General features: G+C 40.2%; 1 protein-coding gene across 5 annotated transcripts in view; it reads right to left on the bottom strand.

Moving 5' to 3' along the window:
* Positions 1-23082, bottom strand: part of mib1 (mindbomb E3 ubiquitin protein ligase 1) — a 99305-nt gene that overhangs the window by 4790 nt on the left and 71433 nt on the right. For 3 of the 5 annotated variants that reach the window (XM_012855462.3, XM_012855470.3, XM_021312287.2), the window contains exons 13-19: positions 11177-11309; positions 9871-9957; positions 9252-9410; positions 4659-4840; positions 3456-3645; positions 2053-2131; positions 1880-1966 (exon numbers count right to left, since the gene is read on the bottom strand). In XM_012855462.3, the coding sequence (XP_012710916.1) occupies positions 1880-1966; positions 2053-2131; positions 3456-3645; positions 4659-4840; positions 9252-9410; positions 9871-9957; positions 11177-11309 (917 nt within the window). Of the gene's footprint in view, positions 1-1816; positions 1967-2052; positions 2132-3455; positions 3646-4658; positions 4841-9251; positions 9411-9870; positions 9958-11176; positions 11310-23082 lie in introns of all 5 variants that reach the window. The other 2 variants (XM_012855446.3, XM_012855454.3) reach the window with 1 other exon arrangement.

The raw sequence follows: 23082 nt of genomic DNA, 5'->3' as shown, positions 1-23082 counted from the left end.
ACTTAGAAATGAACCAAAAGGACTCTTGCGTCAAACATAAATATCATTGGTAACTATTTTAAAGTCATAGAAACAGGGACCAGCTTCTCTTGACGTTGGGAGTTTTATTTTTAAAATACAACTTCAGAACGTGAAATTCATCATGGCATGAATGTTATATTGATTCTGGACTCTTAATGGGGCATTTGAATTATTTTCTTTTCAGAATAGAATATAAAAAAAAAAAACCTAACTGGGTGCATAAATCTGAATTGATGTTTTATTTCATTAATCGTTTTTTCCTGTGTGTCTCTATGTGATGAACTGGCAGCCTGTGCACGGTGTTACCCCGCGTCCCGCTCGTTGGAAAACTGGTAGTTTGTTGGTTTTGTGGCAGGGAGACTGCTTTTTATGCAACGCAAGTTATCAACTGGATTTGGATCAACTGGATTTTATATGATTGAACTTGACTTTGTAAAGTGCCTTGAGATGACATGTTTCATGATTTGGCGCTATATAAATAAAATTGAATTGAATTGAATTCATTTAGTTTGTGCCCGTTTAATCTAAGCTTAAACTATCCATGTGCTAAAGTTGAAGAAGTTAGAGGCAGAACTTCATTTTTCCATTGATTTTAGGCATTATATCAGGTGTGCTGAGAACCCTAAGCATGATGCTACCACCGCCATGTTTGAGCGTTGGTTCAATCGACAGGGCCGTGATCTCTGGCCTAAACTTTCGTAGTCAAATTATAGGACGCTTAAAAGAATATTTAGGAACCACAAAGGCTCAAAGAGGTTTAAAATCATGATGGACCCCCTGCTCTAAAATCAACAGTGTTAAGCTTGACTGAAATTTGCAGCTAAATATTTTCTTAAAAGGTTTTATGTAGAAAGGACGCAGAAATTGAAACACTTGGCCACAATAACAAAAAATACATATAGAGGAGTCAAAGTAAATATTTTAAGCCTAAGAAAGCTTTCCAATCTCATGACAAGGGTCTGTTTAATTGTGATTAAGTACTAAATTAAAGAGAAACTTGGAGCTAGTTTGGTATTTTAACTGGACAATGGCCCTAAATCTACACAACTGGTTTTTAGACAGATGAAACAAACTAACAATAAGCTTCTGCAAACGGGCCCAACATAAACGCCATCAAAACTTTTAAGGACCATGCTTAAAAATACTAATAATGCTAACAGTGGTTATATCCACACACAATTATGCCTAAAGTTTGTTCATAACCACACATATTTGAGCCTGTATGTATAATTTAGACTCTTTGTGGATTAGAGATAGTTCATAAAATGAGTTTGTCTTTAAAAAGTCCTTGAAGTTGTATGTTATATCACCATTTGACCCAGAAACATTCAAAAGACTGAAAGCTCAAACAATATAACACTCATGCCGACGACGATGAACACACGAATAGTTTTGAACGGAACTGTGACGCGTCAATTTGGTGTATTTTAGAGGACCGTTCTGATGATTTTTATTTTTATTCATTTAGGTCACTTGGGCTAAAACATAAAAAATAAGCATTTAGAATGATTGCAGTGATGAAAACATGCAGATTTTTATTTTTTTTAAAGTGCTGTTAGTCTGGAAAATAAGTCTAATCGATCTCAGTTTAGTTTCCAACGTCTCTACTAGGATGAGGGGCACAAAAAAAAAAAAAAGAAAACATGAAAATAATGGCAACTAAATGTGCAGAGCAAGCAGAAACAAAACATCCAAAAGGAACTAAAACGACTGATAAAAATAATGAAGAAACAGGAAAAGGAAGGAAATCTAAGAATGGATGGATTAAAAGGGAACACTTGGAAGAGTCACTCACTAAGGTCATCATCATCATCATCATCATCATCATCATCATGATCAGCGGCATCATCCTCCATACCTTTCCCTCCGCAGCAGAGGACAAAGGGGGTGCGGCGTTCCACCACAGCCCGGCACTGTACGCACTTCTTCATGAGGCTGGCACAGTCTGCGGAGAACAAGAGGCGGTTGGAGCAAAGGCTTTAAGGCGACGGCGGCGTATGTGTGTGTGTGTGTGTGTGTGTGTTGACTTACTCTCACAAGCGCACATGTGACCGCAGGGCTGGAACAGCACGGCTGCCTTTTTGTCAGAGCAGACTACGCACTCCTCAATCTGTAAGGGGGGACACAGGGCGCACAGGTTTATTTAAGCCGTAGTCGTCCGTCTTTGTAGAGAAATGGCTGGTTGTAGACGGGGACATTTTACTTTGTGCAGTAAAACGGCGTCAGACAGAAGGAGTATAAAGTAGTTAAGTATACAGAAATGTTCAAACACATAATATGAAATAAAATAGAAAGCAAAAAGGTGCTTTATAATACGTAGGTTTCAGTCAAGTGCCACATTTTCTGTGTGTTTCTGTAAGAGACATGAACTGGACTTCATGTCAATGTCAATAAAACCGGGCCGTTACTGGATCTCCCCCTCTCTAATTAAAATTAAATATTTACTTCACTGAGTATGAAACATTGGTTGGTGCAGTTAATTACTTGTTTAGCATACAACGCATCTACTAAACTGAAGTAGTCCACAGATAAAGATGAACAATAAGGAATTTAAAAAAATCCTAGAAATAAAAATAAACACAAAGTTACATATTTATTTATATTAACTACAGATCTTAAAAACACTAAAACTGAGATACATAGAGGCTTCGTATAAATGCAACAATTTTACTTATCTTTCACAGAAAAGGATAAAACTCCATTACTATTTAAAATATGTGGACAACTCCAACTCTAACCACGAGTTATAAAGCACCGCAGACAAGCTACAGTACAAATAAAACAATTAAAGCGGGATTCTTCCCGTTCAGATTTTTGACGTTCAGTGAAGACGTTAAAGAAACTTGCAAATGAGGCCTTTGTTATTAAATTATTAACTGTGCAAAAAATAGAACAGGACAATGTTTTTTGTTTGTTTGTTGTTGCTGTAGTAAATATGATAAACATACAGATATATGTTAAGATAACATGTTTAGACGGAACAATGTGGAGACATTTCTAAAGATATACATTAGCTTTAGCCATTAATTATGTATACATGTATAGAAAACTGCGGGACCCTGCATCATAAAACAGTACGTCTAGATTTATACCTATTAAATAAAGCAACAAATAAATTCTGTTTATTATCAAGATAATTTAAAAGCAATTTGGGCTTTTTCCCTGCAAAACCTCCACTATAAAGGTTCCTTGAGCTAAATATTGTGCTTTAGAGCATCAAAAGCTTTAAATAAATACAGAACAATTCATAAAGCATTCCTGTTACTAGTGGCTGAATCCAGTTTAATCATCCAACTGAAGCGCAGCCATTTCTGTGGAGCATTTCTTTTAAAAACCCACACTGACGTCGACATATCACGTCCCTGCAGACGTTTCATCCCTCTGTCCCCGGCGGCAGCGTCTCCAGAAACTCTGAGACATTGTTTAAAGATTACCTTTGTCCTGGACTGGACCTGCTCCTTACAGATGAGACACTTCTTGACCCGCGGCGAGCAGAGCGAGCAGGTCGCGATGTGTCCGCAGGGCCCGAACAGCGTGTCTCTCTTCATGTCCGAGCAGACCATGCACTCCTCCAGGGACTCGATGTTGCTGTTCAGAGACGGGCTGCGGGTGTCCACCTGGCCGCTGGAAACGTCGGGAACAGAGCGCTCAATTCAGCTCAGACGCCTTTATCGTCGACGTTAAGCACGCAATCAGAATAAAATACAAAAACAGCTTAAAATATTACACATAAAGCGCAGCATATAGTGCAGTGTGCCATCTTGGGTAGGCATGATCGCAGGTGTGGTTTATAAGTTCAACGGCAGCTGGATAGAAACGTTTTAAAGACAGTTTTTAATTGATTTGGAAGCAATTAGCAACCACACTGGATGGGAAATACTTAATTAGCAATAGGTTGTCATTTTACGACGAGTGTAAATAACAATTGTTCACACAAGCAAAAAAAAAAAAGAAGAAGAAAAAAGCATCTAATCCAGGGGTGTCAAACTCATTTTGGTTGAGGGGCCGCATACAGCTTAATCTGATCTCAAGATTTTTTGGAACTTAAAAACACTGTCCTGCATGACAAAATACATCAAACAGATAAAAATTAAGAAATGATTTGAATTTTTCCACACCTGAAGCTTAATCTCCTAATTAAAACACAGCGCCCCTCGTGGACAATATAGGAACGGCATATTTTCAATTAAACGAAGTACATGTTTTTTTCAATAATTGTTTTATCATTCTCTTCCTTTTATCTTGTCCACTTGTGAAAGTCAAATCTGATAAGCTCTTTGTGGCATCTTATTGCCACATTGCCAGACAGGACACTGGAAAAAAAAAAATGTTTTTTGTTTTTTTATAATGATAATGCATATAGCCACAGGGCCGGACTAAATTGTTCGGCAGGCCGTATGTTTGACACCCCTGATCTAATCCATCCCCTCATTTTTCCTTACATACTCTATAGGCGTGCCAAACTCGGTCGATGCGTTTGAGTTTTTCGTCCTTTGTCTTTACGTCAGGTTGAGCCCACGCTCTCGTGGGTATATAACGTCACATTTACCGCGCGGACCGGAGCGATATCGATCTTCTCTCGTTGAGTTCTCAGCAAGAAAGCCGCCAAAATGTCAGCCGACCCGTGGGATGCTTACCTGCTCTTCTCCTTGTGACATTTGGCCAAGGCCTTACACAGGCTGGGGTCCGGACAGAGGTCCAGAGGGGACTGGCCCTTTTTGTTGCGAATGGTCAGGTCCGCTCCATTTGCTGCCAGGAAGCAGGCGATGGACGCCGCGCTCTTCTTCTCTGCCCCCTGGGTGCCCAGGCCCATGATTAACTGCGGGGAGTAGGACAGAAAGAAAAAAGATGAAGTCCGAGACACAAACAGCTTCCAGCAGCATCCCGTTACTAACCTGAACCCGGCCACTTGCTGCATGAGACCTGAAAAACTCATGCTTTCATGTCTAAAATATATCTCACACGTGTTCAGCCTCCTTTACTCTGCTGCAGGTAAATAAAATCCAGCGACTTCCTGCACAATTAACCGAATTAGCAACTAGCGTTCACCTGCGCGCAAAACTAATCTCAGTATGAATCCCGTATAAATCTGCTGTCTAAATTTTGCCTGCACTTGGTTGTGTACAGTTTTAAAGTGCATAGCACTTACTTGAAGAAGGAAAACTGAAAGCTTACAAAAAGGTTGTATTTTCTATTTAAACTTGATCTAAATTTCTCCTGCACTTGGTTGTTTGTTATTTTAAGTGAATTTGACTTTTACCAAGTTTACCAAAATCTAAAAAATGTCATTCAAACTGCATTTGCTTTGTTTTACTTCTTGCTTATACTTTTTATTACATTACTTGAGTACATCTATTTTTACAGTAATTTTCATACTTAAGTACAAGACATTTCAGATACTTTAAGACTTTTACTCAAGTAACATTTCAGTCAGTGACTTGGACTTTTACCAAAGTCATATTTTAGAGAGGTACTTATACTTTAACTTGACTCTGAGATTTCAGTACTTTATACAACACTGGTTGGTAAAATGTTTAAAGTGGGTTTGCCTCCACATGGAAGGGAAGACAGTTGCAGCAGTGAGATAATCTAATTTTATTACTTGTTTTAGAGTTTATATAATCATACATAGCATTAAGTACAGGTCAATCAGTTTAATACATAGACTTGCTTGTTGGTTGCACTTTATGTTCAACAAGGATTGATTTCCAAATCAACTAAAAGCTGTTCTCTTGAATAATATTCTGATCAATAGAAACTTTAAAAGTTCATATTTAAAATAGTCCTTGTTTTCAAACATCTTTAGTTAGAGGCCATTTTTGTTGCTTGTGGTTAATGCGGAGAAAAGTCAAAATTGCAATTTTGGTTGAAATATATTGTAGGCAGAACGCAATCATTTCTGCTCTGAGTTTAGATGCTGCGGGTCTTTTAGCAACTAATCTGCACAGCGAGGAAACAAAATGATTTGTTGTTTGTATATGTTTAAAAAGACATGATAAATTAAACTGGAAAAAAAAAAAAAATCGCATTAAATCGCAATTAGATTATTTGCCAAAATCGTTCAGCCCTAGATTAGATTCTGATGCACAAGATTCAGAATCGATTTTTTTTTAGCCGTTGCCCCAATTACATGACTGAGTAGTTATACAGCATGATACCAGTATCACATCATCATTCAACAGCAAATGAAGACAGTGTTGGTAGTTAATGGCGGCTGGAAGGACCAGACCGTCTCCCTGAATCTCGAGACGATTGCTTTCACAAACATATGCTGAGGGGCAGAATACCCGAAGCCATCCAGGGTAGAAAACAAGAGGCCACCAGAGATTTCTACAGCTGCTATCTGGACACTAACCTGGTGCATTATTCAAAATATGACATTAAAAATTCACCTCCCAGAGTGGAGTGGGAGCCGGAGACGCCGGCTCACACGTTTAAGTTCACAGTGGAAAAAGATTTTTTTTTTTTTTTTTTTTGAAATGGATCTTTAGGAATTAATATGAGAATCGATTCAGAATTGAAAAATTGATTTTTAAACATAGCCTTAGATGGAAATTTAAACGTTTTTTTTTTTGCATGCATGCATGCAAAATGCTGAGCGTGGTGGAAAATGAGCACAGTGCAGCACCCTGAAGGTATCATGCTTCTTTTCCACTTATCAGACGGTAACATGAAATAATGTGGAAAAATTTTCATGGGACTAGCACCGTGTATCGCATGGATTCTTGACATTTTGGGGCTAAACCCAAATTACCGCCTTACAGCAGAAATCAGTTAACTACAACTGAGCCAATCAGAAGGATACAAGATGTCAGGAAGTAAAAGCATGTCGGCCCCGCCTCGTCTCCCTCCCCTGCATAACTTATCACTTCGCTCACTCCACTGAACTGCAGAGCTGCCCTTTCTCAACCAATTTAGACCGTCCATGTCGGATTCTCCCCCCCGACCAGTAGCTTCTTTTTTTTTTTTTTTTTTTTTACGTCTCTGCTGATGGAGCCATCGGGCCAGCTAATTCAATTCTCATCTTGAAGGGGAGGAGAGGGGTACGGGAATGTGACCCAACTACACATTTCTCAAATTAGGCCTGCTGTCTGTCTGCTGCGCTCCCCTGAGGGGGAACCAGAGAGGCGAGGGGAGAGTGGGTGGGAGACAGAAGGTGACAGGTAAGGGAAAAAATCTGCCGCTGACTCGAGGCTTTAAAGTCTTCCCGGCAGCGATTAATGATGTGCCGTTAACATGGAGAGGGCTTGCGTTAGACGAGGCCCCCTTTTGGCCCCTACAAGGGATCGGTTGGGGGCTGGCGGGGGCGAAGCAGCAAGCCAGCTGACTGTTCCGAGGCTTCACAACCTGAATGATGGGCTGGTGCAGACTCAGCTGTCCATTGATGCGGGTGATGGAGACTGTGGGCTTTTCTGACTAAACGGGGATCTGTCATCATCCCTCACGGCGAGCCGCAAACTGATTTTACTCCCAAGTTTGCGAACTGAGGAAAACCCGTGACGGGGCAACGCTAAACAATCTTTCCCCGATGATAAATGTCAAAAACAATGACGTGCCGCTTCGGCGAGCCGCCTAATGGGAAAAGGCAGGTAGCAGGATACGAGAGGCACGAGTACGGGCTTTATAGATGCAGCTAGGCTAAAGATAAACACATGCTACGTTCGTTTTTCTAATTTACCTTCTAATCTAATTGCATCAGTATTTTAGCTAATCTACAGCTAACCTTGAGCGTTCGCGCTAAGTTTAAACTTAAGATGTAGCTTTTTTTTTTAACGGATATCTTTTTTTTCTTTCTTAAATATAAAAAATTATCATTCCACTTACTGTACACAGATCCACAGTCCTACGTTCAGTGCATTCATAACCGGCAAACTTTGCACATTTCATCCCTTCACAAGCACAAACTTTAAAGCAACGTAGAAAGACGTTACATAAAAAAAAAAAAAAACAATCGTGCACAAGTGCAGAAAGCAACGACAAATATTTCAAAAGGTATTGCCAAAAAAAAATAAAATGTATATGCCAAAAAAAAAAAAAAAAAGCTGAAAAGTGTGGCAAGCATTTGTGTTCAACGCTGAGGTCATATTACAAACACATGGACTCAACTCACTAATGAGGTGACCTTTCAAAAAGGGAATATGCAAAAAGGGAATTATAAGTAACATTTTCTTGAAATTAGTGTATTTGTCCTTGATTTGAGCAGGTATATAAGATGATCTGCCAATGGAAGGAGTATTTTTACTCCTAAAATAAGGTAATTACAGTATTTTTCGGACCATGAGGCAAACCAGATTATAAAATGCACTAAATATTCTTCCCAAGTGGGTAATATCACTCAGACCTTTCACCTACACAGCTCTCTATCCGTCTCTGTCGGGAGGACAGAGTAGCTGGACTACACTGCCCTGTTTCTAACATAAGGCCAAAATAAACGTAACATTTATACTGAATTAATTTACAAGGTTTATTATTGCTAGCATGTAATCTGGGCGTGGGCTGCCTTACATTAATGCACTTCTAGTTTTGACATTACAGTCAGGCAGTCTTGTAGACAGCTCAGGGGTCCCATCAGGTAGTGACACAGTGTACCGTAATGCTCCGAATATCCATTGAGCAGAGCGGCTTCGTTGCTAATCAAAGCACATTTTAAGAAATTTGTAATCGCATTGCACCACATAAAATCGATCAGTAAGCACAACTTTAATCATTCATAAGGCGCGCCGGATTATAAGGCGCACCATTCAATTTTTGAGAAAAATGTAAGATTTTAAGTGCGTTTTATAGTCCGAAACATACGGTAGATATATTGCACTTGAAATAAGAAGATAGAGATGAATTGTTCCTATTTTAAGTGCAAAAATCTCCTTCCATTGGCAGATCATCTTACTTACCTGCTCAAATCAAGGACAAATACACTCATTTGAAGAAAATTTTACTTAATTCTAGTTCCCCTTTCGCAGTGCATAAGAGTAAAAGAGTGGGTGGTGGTGTGCAAAACCAATTTTTCTATGCAATTATCACTTTCCAACAAATCATTGTGAAATAAAACATAAAATGTGAAAATGCAATGCACTCTAACGTGTTCTCTTCCTATTATTGGTATTTAAATGAATAAAAGAAATAAAAACCCAGTTGCACTTTATTCCTAAAACCCGTAACCAGCGACTTTTTTTAATGACACATACATCAAAAGTACTGAACGGGAAAGCGAGACGTGGAACTGAACGTACTGTGTTCTTGGAGGGTTCCCAGGGCTCCACTTTGCTGACATCCTGCATGTCCTGGAGCTGCCGCAACTGGGACAGCGTGTGGTGACGCAGCGCCTCGTGTAGCGGCGTGTCCCCGTCCTTGTCCTGCACGTCCAGCTTGGCCTCCGCCCGCACCAGCAGCTATGGAGACACAGGAACCCGCGCGTACAGGCAATTAGGCCCACAACCCCACCGGCAACAAACAATTTTACGCTACAGCGCAAATGCCACGAAACTGATTTATAGTGTTGCTATGTACAGGGAGATTCTTCATTCTTTTTTTTTTTACTACCCTCTAATTATGGAGTGTACTTTTGTTTTGAGTCCACAAGATGGCAACGTGGCAATCTTAATCCAACTGCTACACCAGAACACACCTCCTTGGAGGAGCATTCCCCTCCTCTTTGAGGCAGGACATCCAACCGTGTAAATGAAACAGGGGGGGCCGCAATCATGTACTTCTGCTGCCTTTTGTGTGTGTGTCGGAGAGGGAACTAGCAGACGACTCGAGAGAGCGTGTTCACTTAGTAGTACAAGTGAGGCATTAAAAGATTAGGGGAACTGAGAGAAAGGGAATAAGAAATGAAATATAAACACCGACCCGGACGATCTGGGTGTGCTGGCGCTCCACCGCGAGGTGCAATGCCGTCTGCTGGTTCACGTTCTGAATGTCTAAGCTGGCGCTGCCCTGCGAGGTGGAGGAAAACAGAGATGAAAACATCTGGTTATGTGGACACATGTCACCGGTGTTAATAAAAAAAAAAAAAACGAGAGAACCATCAGGACTATGAATAAAGATAATTATTTTATGTCATAAAAGGAAATATTTTAGCAGGTAGGAGAAACAATTGTTGTGTCTTTGTGTGCCCTGACAGCACCTTTTTGTGCTTCTGACCAGCAAAGTATCAATCAGGAGAGTAGAAGAAGAAGAAAAACAAAACAAAAAAACAGCATTCTACAAATAATAAAAAAAAAAAAAAAACGCTGCATGGGATTTTCATTTCCAACAGCAAACACATCCTGCGTGGAGATGTGGAGGACAGATAACCATCGTGGTCGGGCGCCGTGTTTAAAATCCCAACGTAATAAGACTGACTGGCTGCCCGGCTGGCTGGGAATCTGCACTGCACCTAGATGCGTGGTGCAGTTTCTGAATAGAAAGCTGAGCCATCACTGCGAACAAGCCCATTGCAGGAACTTGGAGGGGGGGGGGGGAGCTGGCCCTGCTGAAAGGTAGCTCGCGCAGCCAACGCTCACGCATCGGGATGTTGCAGCAACATTTCCGCCTTGCACCATGTCCTCATTAACCCAGTTTTGTCTTGATCAGGTGACTTTTCTGTAAACTCCTGTATGCGTTAGCCTTCTGGGAGCTAAACCTGCAATCTCTAAAGGGAAGAAGAAGAAAGAAAAAAAAAAAAAAGAAGAGTGTGAACCTATAATTGCAAGAGGAGGAGGATATGAGGGCCAAGCAGCACTAAAGCGTACCCCTGGAGGCCGTGTGAACCTTATGGATTCAATAAAAAAAAAAGGCAGTTAAAGGCGATTCCACTGGTCTACAGCTTGCTGGCTGCAGGGAGTGTAGTGAGGGTTGCTTTCAATGGTTGAAGTTAAAGCTTGGCTAATGCAGACTAAATTATTGCTGCAATGCTGTTTTATACCAACTCTGAACAGGGATGTCTAAACAGAAAGGGGTTAGATGTGTTTGGCATTTGCCCGTCTCAAAAGTAATCTAAAAAAAAAAAAAAAAGATTGTTTTTGTTTGTCTATGTAAATTTGATTAGAATCATAATCTAGGGCCCAAAGTCTGGACTTTTCTGCTTCTTTTATAGATAATATTACACTTAAGACTGATAAAAAATAAAATAAAACATAACAGACGGAGACACCAAAGTGATTGGGTTTGGTACCTGGTGCACCAAAAGCTCGGCCACCTCCACGTGGTTGTTGAGCGCGGCCAGATGCAGGGCGGTGTAACCGTCGTCCTTCTTCTCGTCTACGATCCACGGCCTCGGCAGTTTGGACAGCAGCACGCGCATGGCGCTGCAGAACGAACGAATAAGAGAAAGAGTGAGTGCTGAGCCGGAATCAGAGCTCCGACGCGCTCGGAAAACATGCTGAAAGAGTCAACGATAACGAATGATGTTTTAGACGATGAGCTGTAGATCTGAAATGCATGTGCTACAAAACTGTGTATCACATTTTGTCATTTGACATTTACTCACAACTCGCCTCTATTTACTGATAAAGGTAACTTTTGAAGGTAATTGGTTGAACTGGATTTAATTTGCAGGTTTACGAGTAAAGGGGCTGAATTCACACCCCATTTCCCTCCATTTCATATTTATGCATCGCTTTGCATTGCTGAATTCTACAAAAATCCTGACAAAATACTATGAAGTTTGATGTCCCATCAGAAAACGTGAAAGGATTCGGGTTGGTTCAAATACAAAAAGCATGAATACTTTTGTAAGGCACTGCCTCTTGGACATACTTCCCAATACACTCAGTTTCTTTCACTCGTTTTTTATCTACACAACACACAGCAGAGGTGGCTTTAGCAAGCAAGGGCTGTTTGAAATGACCATTGAGCAGTTAGAGAGCTATAAGGTACTTTAATCCGTTTTCATATGTGAAATACATCAAGAGTGCAATCTTTATAAGCGATAATGATCTTTCACAGATTGGTCACCCTTTTTTCTTTTTCTTTTTTTTATTTTGCTGCCACAAGCTTTATTCTGAAACGTCTGCAAAAGTGACCGAAAGACCCACAAGATGAAGTGTGTAATCGCTTAAGATGTAGACTATAAAACAGTCGTTTTACATGAAAACGTTTAAGATGTAGACTATAAAACAGTCGTTTTACATGAAAACGTTTAAGATGAAGACTATAAAACAGTCGTTTTACATGAAAACGTTTAAGATGTAGACTATAAAACAGTCGTTTTACATGAAAACGTTTAAGATGAAGACTATAAAACAGTCGTTTTACATGAAAACGTTTAAGATGTAGACTCTAAAACAGTCGTTTTACATGAAAACGTTTAAGATGTAGACTGTAAAATAGTCGTTTTACATGAAAACGCTTAAGATGTAGACTATAAAACAGTCGTTTTACATGAAAACGTTTAAGATGAAGACTATAAAACAGTCGTTTTACATGAAAACGCTTAAGATGTAGACTATAAAACAGTCGTTTTACATGAAAACGTTTAAGATGAAGACTATAAAACAGTCGTTTTACATGAAAACGTTTAAGACGTAGGCTATAAAACAGTCGTTTTACATGAAAACGTTTAAGACGTAGACTATAAAACAGTCGTTTTACATGAAAACGTTTACGATGAAGACTATAAAACAGTCGTTTTACATGAAAACGTTTAAGATGAAGACTATAAAACAGTCGTTTTACATGAAAACGTTTAAGATGAAGACTATAAAACAGTCGTTTTACATGAAAACGTTTAAGATGTAGACTATAAAACAGTCGTTTTACATGAAAACGCTTAAGATGTAGACTATAAAACAGTCGTTTTACATGAAAACGCTTAAGATGTAGACTATAAAACAGTCGTTTTACATGAAAACGTTTAAGATGAAGACTATAAAACAGTCGTTTTACATGAAAACGTTTAAGATGTAGACTATAAAACAGTCGTTTTACATGAAAACGCTTAAGATGTAGACTATAAAACAGTCGTTTTACATGAAAACGCTTAAGATGTAGACTATAAAACAGTCGTTTTACATGAAAACGTTTAAGATGTAGACTATAAAACAGTCGTTTTACATGAAAACGCTTTAAGACTGTAGACTATAAAACAGTCGTTTTACATGAAACGTTTAAGATGTAGACTATAAAACAGTCGTTTTACATGAAAACGCTTTAAGATGTAGACTATAAAACAGTCGTTTTACATGAAAACGCTTTAAGATGTAGACTATAAAACAGTCGTTTTACATGAAAACGCTTAAGATGTAGACTATAAAACAGTCGTTTTACATGAAAACGCTTAAGATGTAGACTATAAAACAGTCGTTTTACATGAAAATGCTTAAGATATAGGCTATAAAACAGTCGTTTTACAAGAAAACGCTTTAAGATGTAGACTATAAAACGTCCTTTTACATGAAACGCCTAAGATGAAGACTATAAAACAGTCGTTTTACATGAAAACGTTTAAGATGAAGACTATAAAACAGTCGTTTTACATGAAAACGTTTAAGACGTAGGCTATAAAATAGTCGTTTTACATTAAAACGCTTAAGGTGTAGACTATAAAACAGTCGTTTTACATGAAAACGTTTAAGATGTAGACTATAAAACAGTCGTGGGAAACATGGTACATACTGGATGTAAGCGGCTACAAATATATTTTTCTACATGCTTCACCACGCTGATGTTAAACTTACTAATTTTAAGTATTTTGACAATATATTTAACATGGCATGCTATTAACAAAAACGATTCCCCCTTTCAGGACTGATAAAGTGCAAAGTTTCATGAAAGCCACAGGAGTGCATTGGCTAAAACAAAGCCTATTTTTCCTAAAAAGAAATCTTAAAAAAATGCAAATCCGGTTACATCGATAAAAACAATAAAAAAAAAAAATCTAACACTCTACGTTAATACATTACAACTACTGTTAAAATATAAAATGAACATTTGTCTCGGTACAGAGCCCTGTGGGACCCCAAACTTCTGATTTCACATTAGTTGTACATTCTAAGATCCATCATCAAAATTGCTAAAAGGCTTTTAAAGCCCAGAATGTGATACTAGAAATCAAGACGCTGAGGAGAAAAGAAAAGGCTTGCATTGAACCTGCCAGGATCAACCTCTTATTCTTTTTCATTCCCCTATTCTTGTTATTTTCTTTTAACTCTTCCGTGTATCTGCAGGCTTCCATTTGTGTTTCTTTTTGCCGCTGGTACACCCGAATTACCCCACAGTGGGACAATAAAGGACATTTCTATTCCATTCGTCTCGCAATGTTCCAAAAACAAAAAAAAAACTGCAGTAAGGGTGGGGGGGGGGATTCAAACGTGGTACAGGCAGGTCTGGACTAACAGCAAGCGGCCCACATGTAAAATAGATTCAGAGCAGGCGCCTCCCTCCCATTCCTTTAGTCAAAGAATAACTCCACTCCTCCTTCAACAGTGCGCTCAAGTGCCCATCACTGAAAGGCACAATGGTAATTACACAAGATTTATTTGTATTCACCCAGGCCTCTTTGGCTAATAGAAACAGAAGACGGGGAAGGAGAAAATATCCAGTTTAAACAGTGCAGCTGAGAAGAGCTGGTCTGCTGTAAGGAGGCGGCCGTGTGGCACTGAAGGTCATTTAAAGGATATGAGGGGGGGGGGAGTGAAGGAGGCTGAACCGTCACTCTGTACAGCATCACTGAAGACAGACAGATCTGCTTAAACGGCAAAACACCAGTATTTCCAAAAAAAAAAAAAAAAAGAAGAAGAAGAGAGGAAATAAGAAAGAAGAAACCATTGGAGGGCCAGTTTGATTCCAGCTGTAATTTATCTGCCGTTAGATGCACACATGTGATCAAGTCAAAACTGCTTAGAGTTATACGGCGGTTGTGTTTTATTCGTTATCTCTTTACACCTGATCCTTTATCTCTTCCTACTCTTCCCGCTTTAGCCTCGGGGCCATGAATTCAAGCATGAGGCGCCGACATTAATAGAGAATATCAGACTTATTTTTACCATTTAGGCGTTGAGAGTTACACCGAGGATAGCTGATAAAAAGGGAACGAGCGACAAAATGAGCATAACGCAAAGATGTATCCGGCATACTCTCAAACTTTCCCTGCCACTGTTACGTACGCAGTGTACCCAGGACGAGAATTAAAGCGACAGCGCTTACGGGGGGAAAAACCTCTGACCTTGTTTAACCCCTGAATAATCACCCAGGGGCATATATTTTTGAACTGCGACAAAAAGAGGACGGCTTTTCTCCGACACGGCTGAGCGGCGAGCGGATGGAGCGGTTTAGGGTAACTTATATAGGACCTCCGACAGTACGCAGAGGAAACGAGCTCGGAGAAAAGGCCAGCGCTTCCACGGGAAAGGAAAACATTACACTATTAAGACAGGGGAAACATGGAAAACACGCCAACAGGACAGTATGAATCAAGATGGCTGTTTGTTTTTGGGTTTTTCTTGCTAACGCGATTGCTACTTCTTAGGAAAAGACGTCGTCCAGAGAAGAATGGGGGAAGAAGGGGGGGGGGGGCAGGGATGGAAAGGGTTCGGATAGAGGCTTTGGTGGCTGGCGTGCTGCTGCAGTGATGAACAGCGCGGCACGCTGATCCCAGTCTTCCTCGCTCTCCCTCGCCCCCCTTTTTTTTCCCTCGTTGCACAGAGGCTTACACGCACCTGCATTGCTTGCAGCCATCGTCGGCTACTTAATGCAGAGATGCACTCCTTAAATTTGATGGCAGCCGCGCCCCTCCCGCCTGATCTGGCATTCACCGCGTGTCGCCACTGTTACAAAAGAGCGCGTTTGCTCGCATGCTGTCGATTTTACATCTCGCAGGGCACTTCGGGGGTAATTTAATTTGTGGCTCACCCACTGGGGTGGGAGCTGAGACTTAAACAAGCAAGTTATTCAACAAAAAGCCACATCAGAGTATTGCCTACAGCTATTACATAAAACGTACTCCTAGTGGTTAAAAATATCACTTTTTTTTAAGCTTTTTTTTCCCCCTAACACGGCATAATGTCAGAAAATAAGGCTTTTATTCAGCATAAACAGGAATATTTTTCCAAATAAAGCCTTTGGATTGGATGATTCCTACTATATGTAACAAAAAAAAAGTGTTCAATGAATGAAAAGTGGACTGCTGGTGTAGGCGGCCCCTACAACACAAGTCCAGATTGACAGGCTTTCTGCCATGTTTGGTGAATTGGGCATAAACACAAAAACTCAATGGTGGCCCTGCTGCATTGCAGTTGAGTCATTTGCTGTAAAAGCAGGAAAAAAAAAAGAAAAAAAGAATTAAGCATGAATAATCTGTTTTTTTTTCTTCTTTATCTCTGACATATAGGATTTTAGCAATAACTGGGGAAATGAGGGAAACATTGTTCTGGGTCTTTTAATTCGTACTATAAAGGTTACACAGTTTCACATCAATACATCAGAATATATTAGTGCAAAGTGAACATATTTCAGTAACTCGGTTTGGAAAGTGAAACTCACTACAACAGAAGGAATGCGTATCGAGCGTGTCTCCCTGATTATTCTAGGTTAGAGCTAATGCTAACTCAAAATTTTTAGAAGATTAGGATATAAAATAAACCTGGAAAAAAAAGGGATTTTTGAGATAGAAAGGCTTTGTTATGGGCTACAGATGGGGAAACTTATTTACTAGACAGTTTCTCAGCAGACAAGGAGGGGAAGCCACATAAGGCGGTTACTAAAGAAGCACGCTGATTACAAAGTGTTAGATTCAATCATATTAATAGAAAGTTTGGTGGAAGGACAAACAATAGAAAAAAAAAGGTGTTCAAGCAGAGGGTTAACTATACTGCAAAAGGGAACTAAAAGTAAGTAAAACCTTCTTGAAATTAGTGTATTTTTCCTTAATTTGAGCAGGTAAATAAGACTATTTGCCAATGGAATAAAATTCTTGCACTTAAAATAAGAACAATTCATCTCCATCATCTTATTTCAAGTGCAAGATATCTAATGATTTTATTTCATGGGTAAAAATACTCATGCCATTGGTAAATAGCCTTATTTAGCTGCTCAAATCAAGGGAAAATATACTAATTTCAAGAAAATTTTACTTACTTTCAGTTCCTTTTTTGCAGCATAGAGTCTAATTCTTGTAAAAGACATCCTTTTTTTTTTTAAATAGTGATGAGTTAAAGGTTAAACTCAAACTGTGACGTGGTAAATTAATAATAAAGCACATCACCTGAATATACCGGGATGTAAAATCCACAACGTTATTCACCAGTAAACATTTTATCAGAGGTTTTAGAAAAGAAAAAAGGAAAAAGTCTAGAAAATGCACCAATTTCAGTGAGAATATATTTTTCTGTAAGTTCAAGCTCAAAACGTTTCCAGATATTTAAGTATACAAGTTGCGCTGCTAACATTGAGAAAAATGTAGTTATATGGTATGAGAAGTATATAGACATGCATTTTTTTCTTAGAAATTAAGATAATAATTGCTATGGTCATTCTGGATGGAGGAGGAAAAGGTGGTAAGTAAAAAAAAAAAAAAAGGTGATACACTGCAAAAACAGAACTAAAAATAAGTAAAATTTATTAAAATTAGTGCATTTGTCCTTGATTTGAGCAGGTAAATAAGATTATCTGCCAATAGAAAGACTAATTTTACCCCTGAAATAAGATAATTAGATATAATGCACTTGAAATAAGTTGATGGAGATGAGTTGTTCCTCTTTTAAGTGCAAAAATCTTATTCCATTGGCAGATAATCTTATTTACATGCTCAAATAAAAGGACAAATACACTAACTTCAAGAAGATTTTAACTTATTTTAGTTCTGTTTTTGCAGTGTAGAACTGGGTCACCGTGAGAGAGATCTTAAAAGTCCCTCAGGAGAGTTGGACATGCAGCCCATCTTGTTTTTGGCTACAATCCCCCCCCAAACCCACCTGTACAGTGACAGGATGGGTTGGGGGGGGGGGGGGGGTTCTGCGTACATCAGAGTTTGTCAATGCATGAAAGAGAGCTGAAAGCGCGCACACGTTTAATTGCATTCGTGGAAAGTCGGGGGATGACGGGGCCGTTCTGCCGCCCGCCCTCGCCTGGCTGACAGCCATCTGCGTGATGGTCAGTCTTTCCTTATTACGACGGGACGCGAGGAGAACAACTCGGGGAGGACGGCGCAGAACTGGAACAATCAACACCCACCAAGAGATTAATGGCCGTGCACAAACATATGGCTGCGCTGACGCAGAAGACGTGTTTGGCATAACATCTTCCAGGCGGTACGGCTTCGGGCTCAGGAACGAGACAAAAAAAAAAATTAATTCTGCATTGGAAATAAGTCGCCAAAAACGCGCCGCCTGAACACTGAAAACGAGCAGAAGTGATGAGAGCAGAAGAAATTAGTCTAATCTAACATGTTCTGTGAGGTTTGATCGAAGATTTGACCTTTTTTTCTTCTCTCCCTTCAAGACGCCGAGCCCTTCTTGGAACAGCCTTAGCAGATGACACAACCTCAGACGATACATGTGGTGTCAGCTCGTTCAGGACCGGATCAATACTTCCAGGTCCTTTGAAATAGTGGGGCCCCGTCCTGTATAAATCACTCCGAAAGACAGGAAACTACTTCCCAACAGAAGCCCTCGCCTTCTTTCCACTCAGAGTTAGGAGATGCTCTTCATCATGCGTGACTCGGGAGTCCCTAAGTCACCAGCAGCTGGGGGGGTGCCCGTCACAAAAAGTACTCTGCAAATGAAATTCCACTGCATTGCACGAAAAACGCTCACTGCAAAAATAGAACTAAAAATAAGTAAATACATAAGGAATGAATGTATTTGCCCTTGATTTAAGCAGGTAAATGAGATTATTTGCCAATGGAATGAGTATTTCTACCCCTAAAATAAGATAATTAGATTTCCTGCACTTGAAATAAGATGATAGAGATGAGTTTTTCCTATTTTAAGTGCAAACATCTTATTCCATTGCCAACAGGGTTCCTACAGCATAAGGCAAGTTAAATTCAAGACTTTTTAAGACTTTGTAATGCCACTTGAAATAAAAAGTTAAGACCAACTTCACGATAAACAAGATAAACCTGGATGCGACAACTTTACCCAAATGTTTATTTTAACCATTACTTTCTGGCTCAGTAGACATGTTAAAGATTTTGAAAAACATTCCATATAGGAAGAAAGCTAAAAAAACACACAAATAACAGATATATTTTTAACAACTACTGAACTGAATTCACAAACTTTGTTTTGTTTCCCACTAAAATAAACTATAAATCAGTTTTAAAAACCACAACGTGACCAGTGCCAACTCTTTTTCGCAGCTATGGTCCGGCCGCAACAGTTTTTATTGGTTCCGCTATCGGGACAGAACCAATAATGGTTACATTGAGCCGTTCGGTAAATGTAAAAAAAATATAATTTTATCAATTATTTTACTGTTTGGTAAGGATTACAAAAATAAAATCCTATTTATGACCTGGTAACAATTTTAAGACCTAAGAAAGACTGATTTAAGACATTTTAGTGCCAATTAAGGCCTTAGTTTTATATTACAGAATTCAATGCCTTTTAAGACTTTTTAAGGATCCGCAGGAACCCTGGGCAAATAATCTAATTTACCTGCTCAAATCAAGGGCAAATACATTCATTTCGAGAAAATTTTACTTATTTTTAGTTCTCTTTTTGCAGTGCTTTCAAAGCTTCACACGGTTTTATGGAAATAGGTTCGCCCCTAAACAAACAAACAAAAAAAAACCCAGGAAACAACGCTTTCAAAGTGACACTAGAGAAAGAGAGAGATGACGCGACACAATTAAGTTACAAGATCAGTTTTCTAGAGGTCTCCCGAAAGGATCTGCCACCCTGCTGCCGGCAGAGCAAATAAAGGCAGGAAGTGTCCGGTCCCAGCGGTGCTGCAGAAAGCTGAGGACAAGGGCCTAACTGACACCGCTCAATAATATATATATATATATAAAAAAAAAAGCTTTCATTAACATGCTGCGAAGAGAATAATTTCCCTTCCAATGTGACCTTCCCCCTGCCTGCCTGTACTGGAGGCCTGTGAGAGAGGGCGCGTTTATGATGGTATATCTGCAGCAAAAGAGGCGCGTTTCTGCGACGCTTACAGCCGGCGTTGTGTTTTGTAGCGTTGCCTTCGAGGTTGTGTCGGAAGCAGCGGATTCGCTTTCGAAACACCGCGGGTTGGGTTTTAATGGCTACTTTGGAGGGTTGGCGGGGGGAGCAAAAAGGCTTAAGTTTAATTAAGTGTAAATCACCTGCTGATGTAGGGCGTCTAGATTCTTGACAATTTGTAGGAAAATTGAAGAAGGAGGGAGCGAGAGAATCCATGCATTACTTTCCCATTGCTTCAAGATCACCGAATGATTTCCCCGCGTCACTTTCCCATTCTACTTACCTTCAGCAATTTGAAAAAGCATCTTCCTCATCTGTGCGCCACAAATGACCGCTCATGCTCATGATGATAATGTGCCACAAAAAAAGAAAAAAAACAATTTCAAAGGACACGTAGATTGAAGCAAACACGTACCTAAATGACCCAGAAGCTTATTAGATTAAACTGCAATGTAACATTTGCCGAATGCAAAGACTCGGCTTACGCAGTCAATGTTAAAGCCATTCTGGTTGTTCAAGTGAAAAAAATGAGGTAGATTTTCTTATAAATATAAGACAAAAAAAAATATACATGTTTAATGACCGACAGTTATTTCAATCTCGTTAAAAACGGTTCAACAGTGACCAGCTGTGTCAAAAACAGTGCTTTATATTTGATATAACGGCAGCTTTTTGCTTTGGGTTTGTCCTGTTTTATTAATGCGGCTCCGTTAAAAGCGGGAGTTTCCAACGCTGGTCCTGGAAAGCTGCAGTCCTACTGCCTCGAAATGCATCCCTGATCCGTCACACCTGAATCAAACAGCTCAACTACCTGAATGAGCCATTCAAGAGATTCAGGTGATGCAACTAAATGTAGTTATCTACTTTGGATTACAGCTTTATACCACTCATTTATTCAGATTTTCATAAAGAGACTGAGGCTAAGTCTGGAATAAACACTGACTAAATTTAGTAGCAGATTCTGGAAAACGTATTTATTGCAACTAACATTTATTCACAGAGTAACACAAACAAAACAAGCTGATTGTTTTCTCTGCAGTCGGGTTGCTTTGATGTTGTGCAGCTTGTATGCTGCCAGATGTAGCTTTTAAACAGCATCACAATACATACAAGTGATCGTGTCACTCAGTGGCGTATCTAGACCAAATTTACCAGGGGGGCCAAGGTGGGGCCAGTGTTTTTTCACAGGGGCACAGAACAAAAAAATAAAAAAAACAATAAAAAGGGCAATATTTAAATGAGTAATGATATTAAGTAAACCACTGGTGGCTCTGGAACTGCAGGTTTCGGACCCCTGATCTAGCATTTGAAAACTTTGCCCCCAGCTCAATACGGCTAAAGCTAAACGTGAAACATCTTAAGTTTTAAATTCTTTTTAGTGTAAAACTGCATAGGTAAAAAATAATATTGGTCAAAGGGACCAGTCAGTTATGGTTTCTTTACCATTGGAAATAATTATGAGAAGTGTATTTATTATCATGTCTTCAGTAAAGGGGCCATAACAGGGGCCAGGACCATTTCTACAGGGGCATGGGCCCCTGTTGGTCCCTGTCTAGAACCGCCCCTGGTGTCACTCCTTTATTTCCAAAGCCAACTTGTTGAATCTGTCTTGTAGGCCGGAAAAACGTTGGAGAGCCGGTTAAAAGGCAGAGTGCAGCGAAAGGTGGACAAAGCTGCACTTCTCAGTGGTCCACTCAGCCAAAAAAAACATTGGTTACGCCGGCAACTCGTTAAAGAAAAGATTTTAAACCACAGAAACAACAGTTTTGTACGTTTGGATACGGCGACACTGTTAACTGGCTCCAGCCTACCTGAAGTCCTAAAGTCTTGACTCCTGAGATCTCATTTGAACAATCTTTACATTTGAAGGTATCTTTGACAGTTTCTAAGTGACGTGGAAGTGTTCATTTATTGTGTGTGTCCCTTTCAAAGGAAAACCTAGATCAGAGGTTTTCCGGTGCACACGTTTGCACACAGAGGGGACAAAGCAGTAAATAGAAGCGAGGGACTCTGGGCTTTGCAGGGCAGCAGAGAATTTACCTTCTCTGCAGGTCCTTCGATCAACAGCCGCTCTTGCAAGCGGTCGCTGTCACCGGATGGGAAGACGGTCTGAGAGGCCCCCCCCCCCCCGTGATCTACGGTCACATGACAAATCTACCACTTTAAATCAGCTGCCTGTGCCTGGTTGCCCCCCCCCCCCCAACACATCTCCCCTTTAACGCTTCCCGTCTATGGCGTGCCGGCTCCTTAAAGGAAATGGGAGAAAAACGTAAATAACCCCTATACATGTAAACAAGCTGTCCCGCCGTGGCTGATGAGCTTGGACCTCTTTTGGCTGTTAAACTGCGAGGCACGTCGGCTGAAAAATGAGTTTGTTAATTACAATCTATTGTTTGGTGTGGAGTAGAAAGGGGATTAAAGGATCTCGTATCAAGCTAGCGGCTCTCGCGAGCGCAGGGACAACGGGCCGTATGCTCTAGAACGGCAGAGAAGATGTCTTACAGCCAACTTGTTAGCAGCAGTAGGACGTAGATCGTCTGACTGTGCAGCACATTGACTAGCCGGAGCGATGTAGAAACCTCTGCAGGTTCCCCAAAGATCCAGGAACGTGATCAGCCTTCATGCATCGAAGTAACCTGAACCTTTCCTGATAATCTACCTCCAGAAAAAAAGGCGCGCCGTCTTGTGGTTCTCCATCGGCCTGCCTGCTAAAAGATGGCGAGGAATCAATCCGGGTCCTCTCTGACCTGTCATAATGCATTTACATGGGGCCACTGGCTGCGGTGTCCGCGCAGGTTACCACAGTAACACGACCTGCATTATTCAGCAGCTCTGCTGGGGTCTGGGTCTGAACGCGCTGGCCTGGATGTGTCCCTCAAAGCGCGTTAAGGTTACCGACACGCCACACAACACCTGCGGGCGACCGCGCACGGCGAGAACTGCCCGCTAGAAGTCATAAAAAGAACGATTT

The sequence above is a fragment of the Fundulus heteroclitus genome, chromosome 6, assembly GCF_011125445.2.
Source record: "Fundulus heteroclitus isolate FHET01 chromosome 6, MU-UCD_Fhet_4.1, whole genome shotgun sequence".
NCBI classification, from domain to species: Eukaryota; Metazoa; Chordata; class Actinopteri; order Cyprinodontiformes; family Fundulidae; genus Fundulus; species Fundulus heteroclitus.
This window is presented reverse-complemented; position numbering and strand designations above follow the sequence as displayed.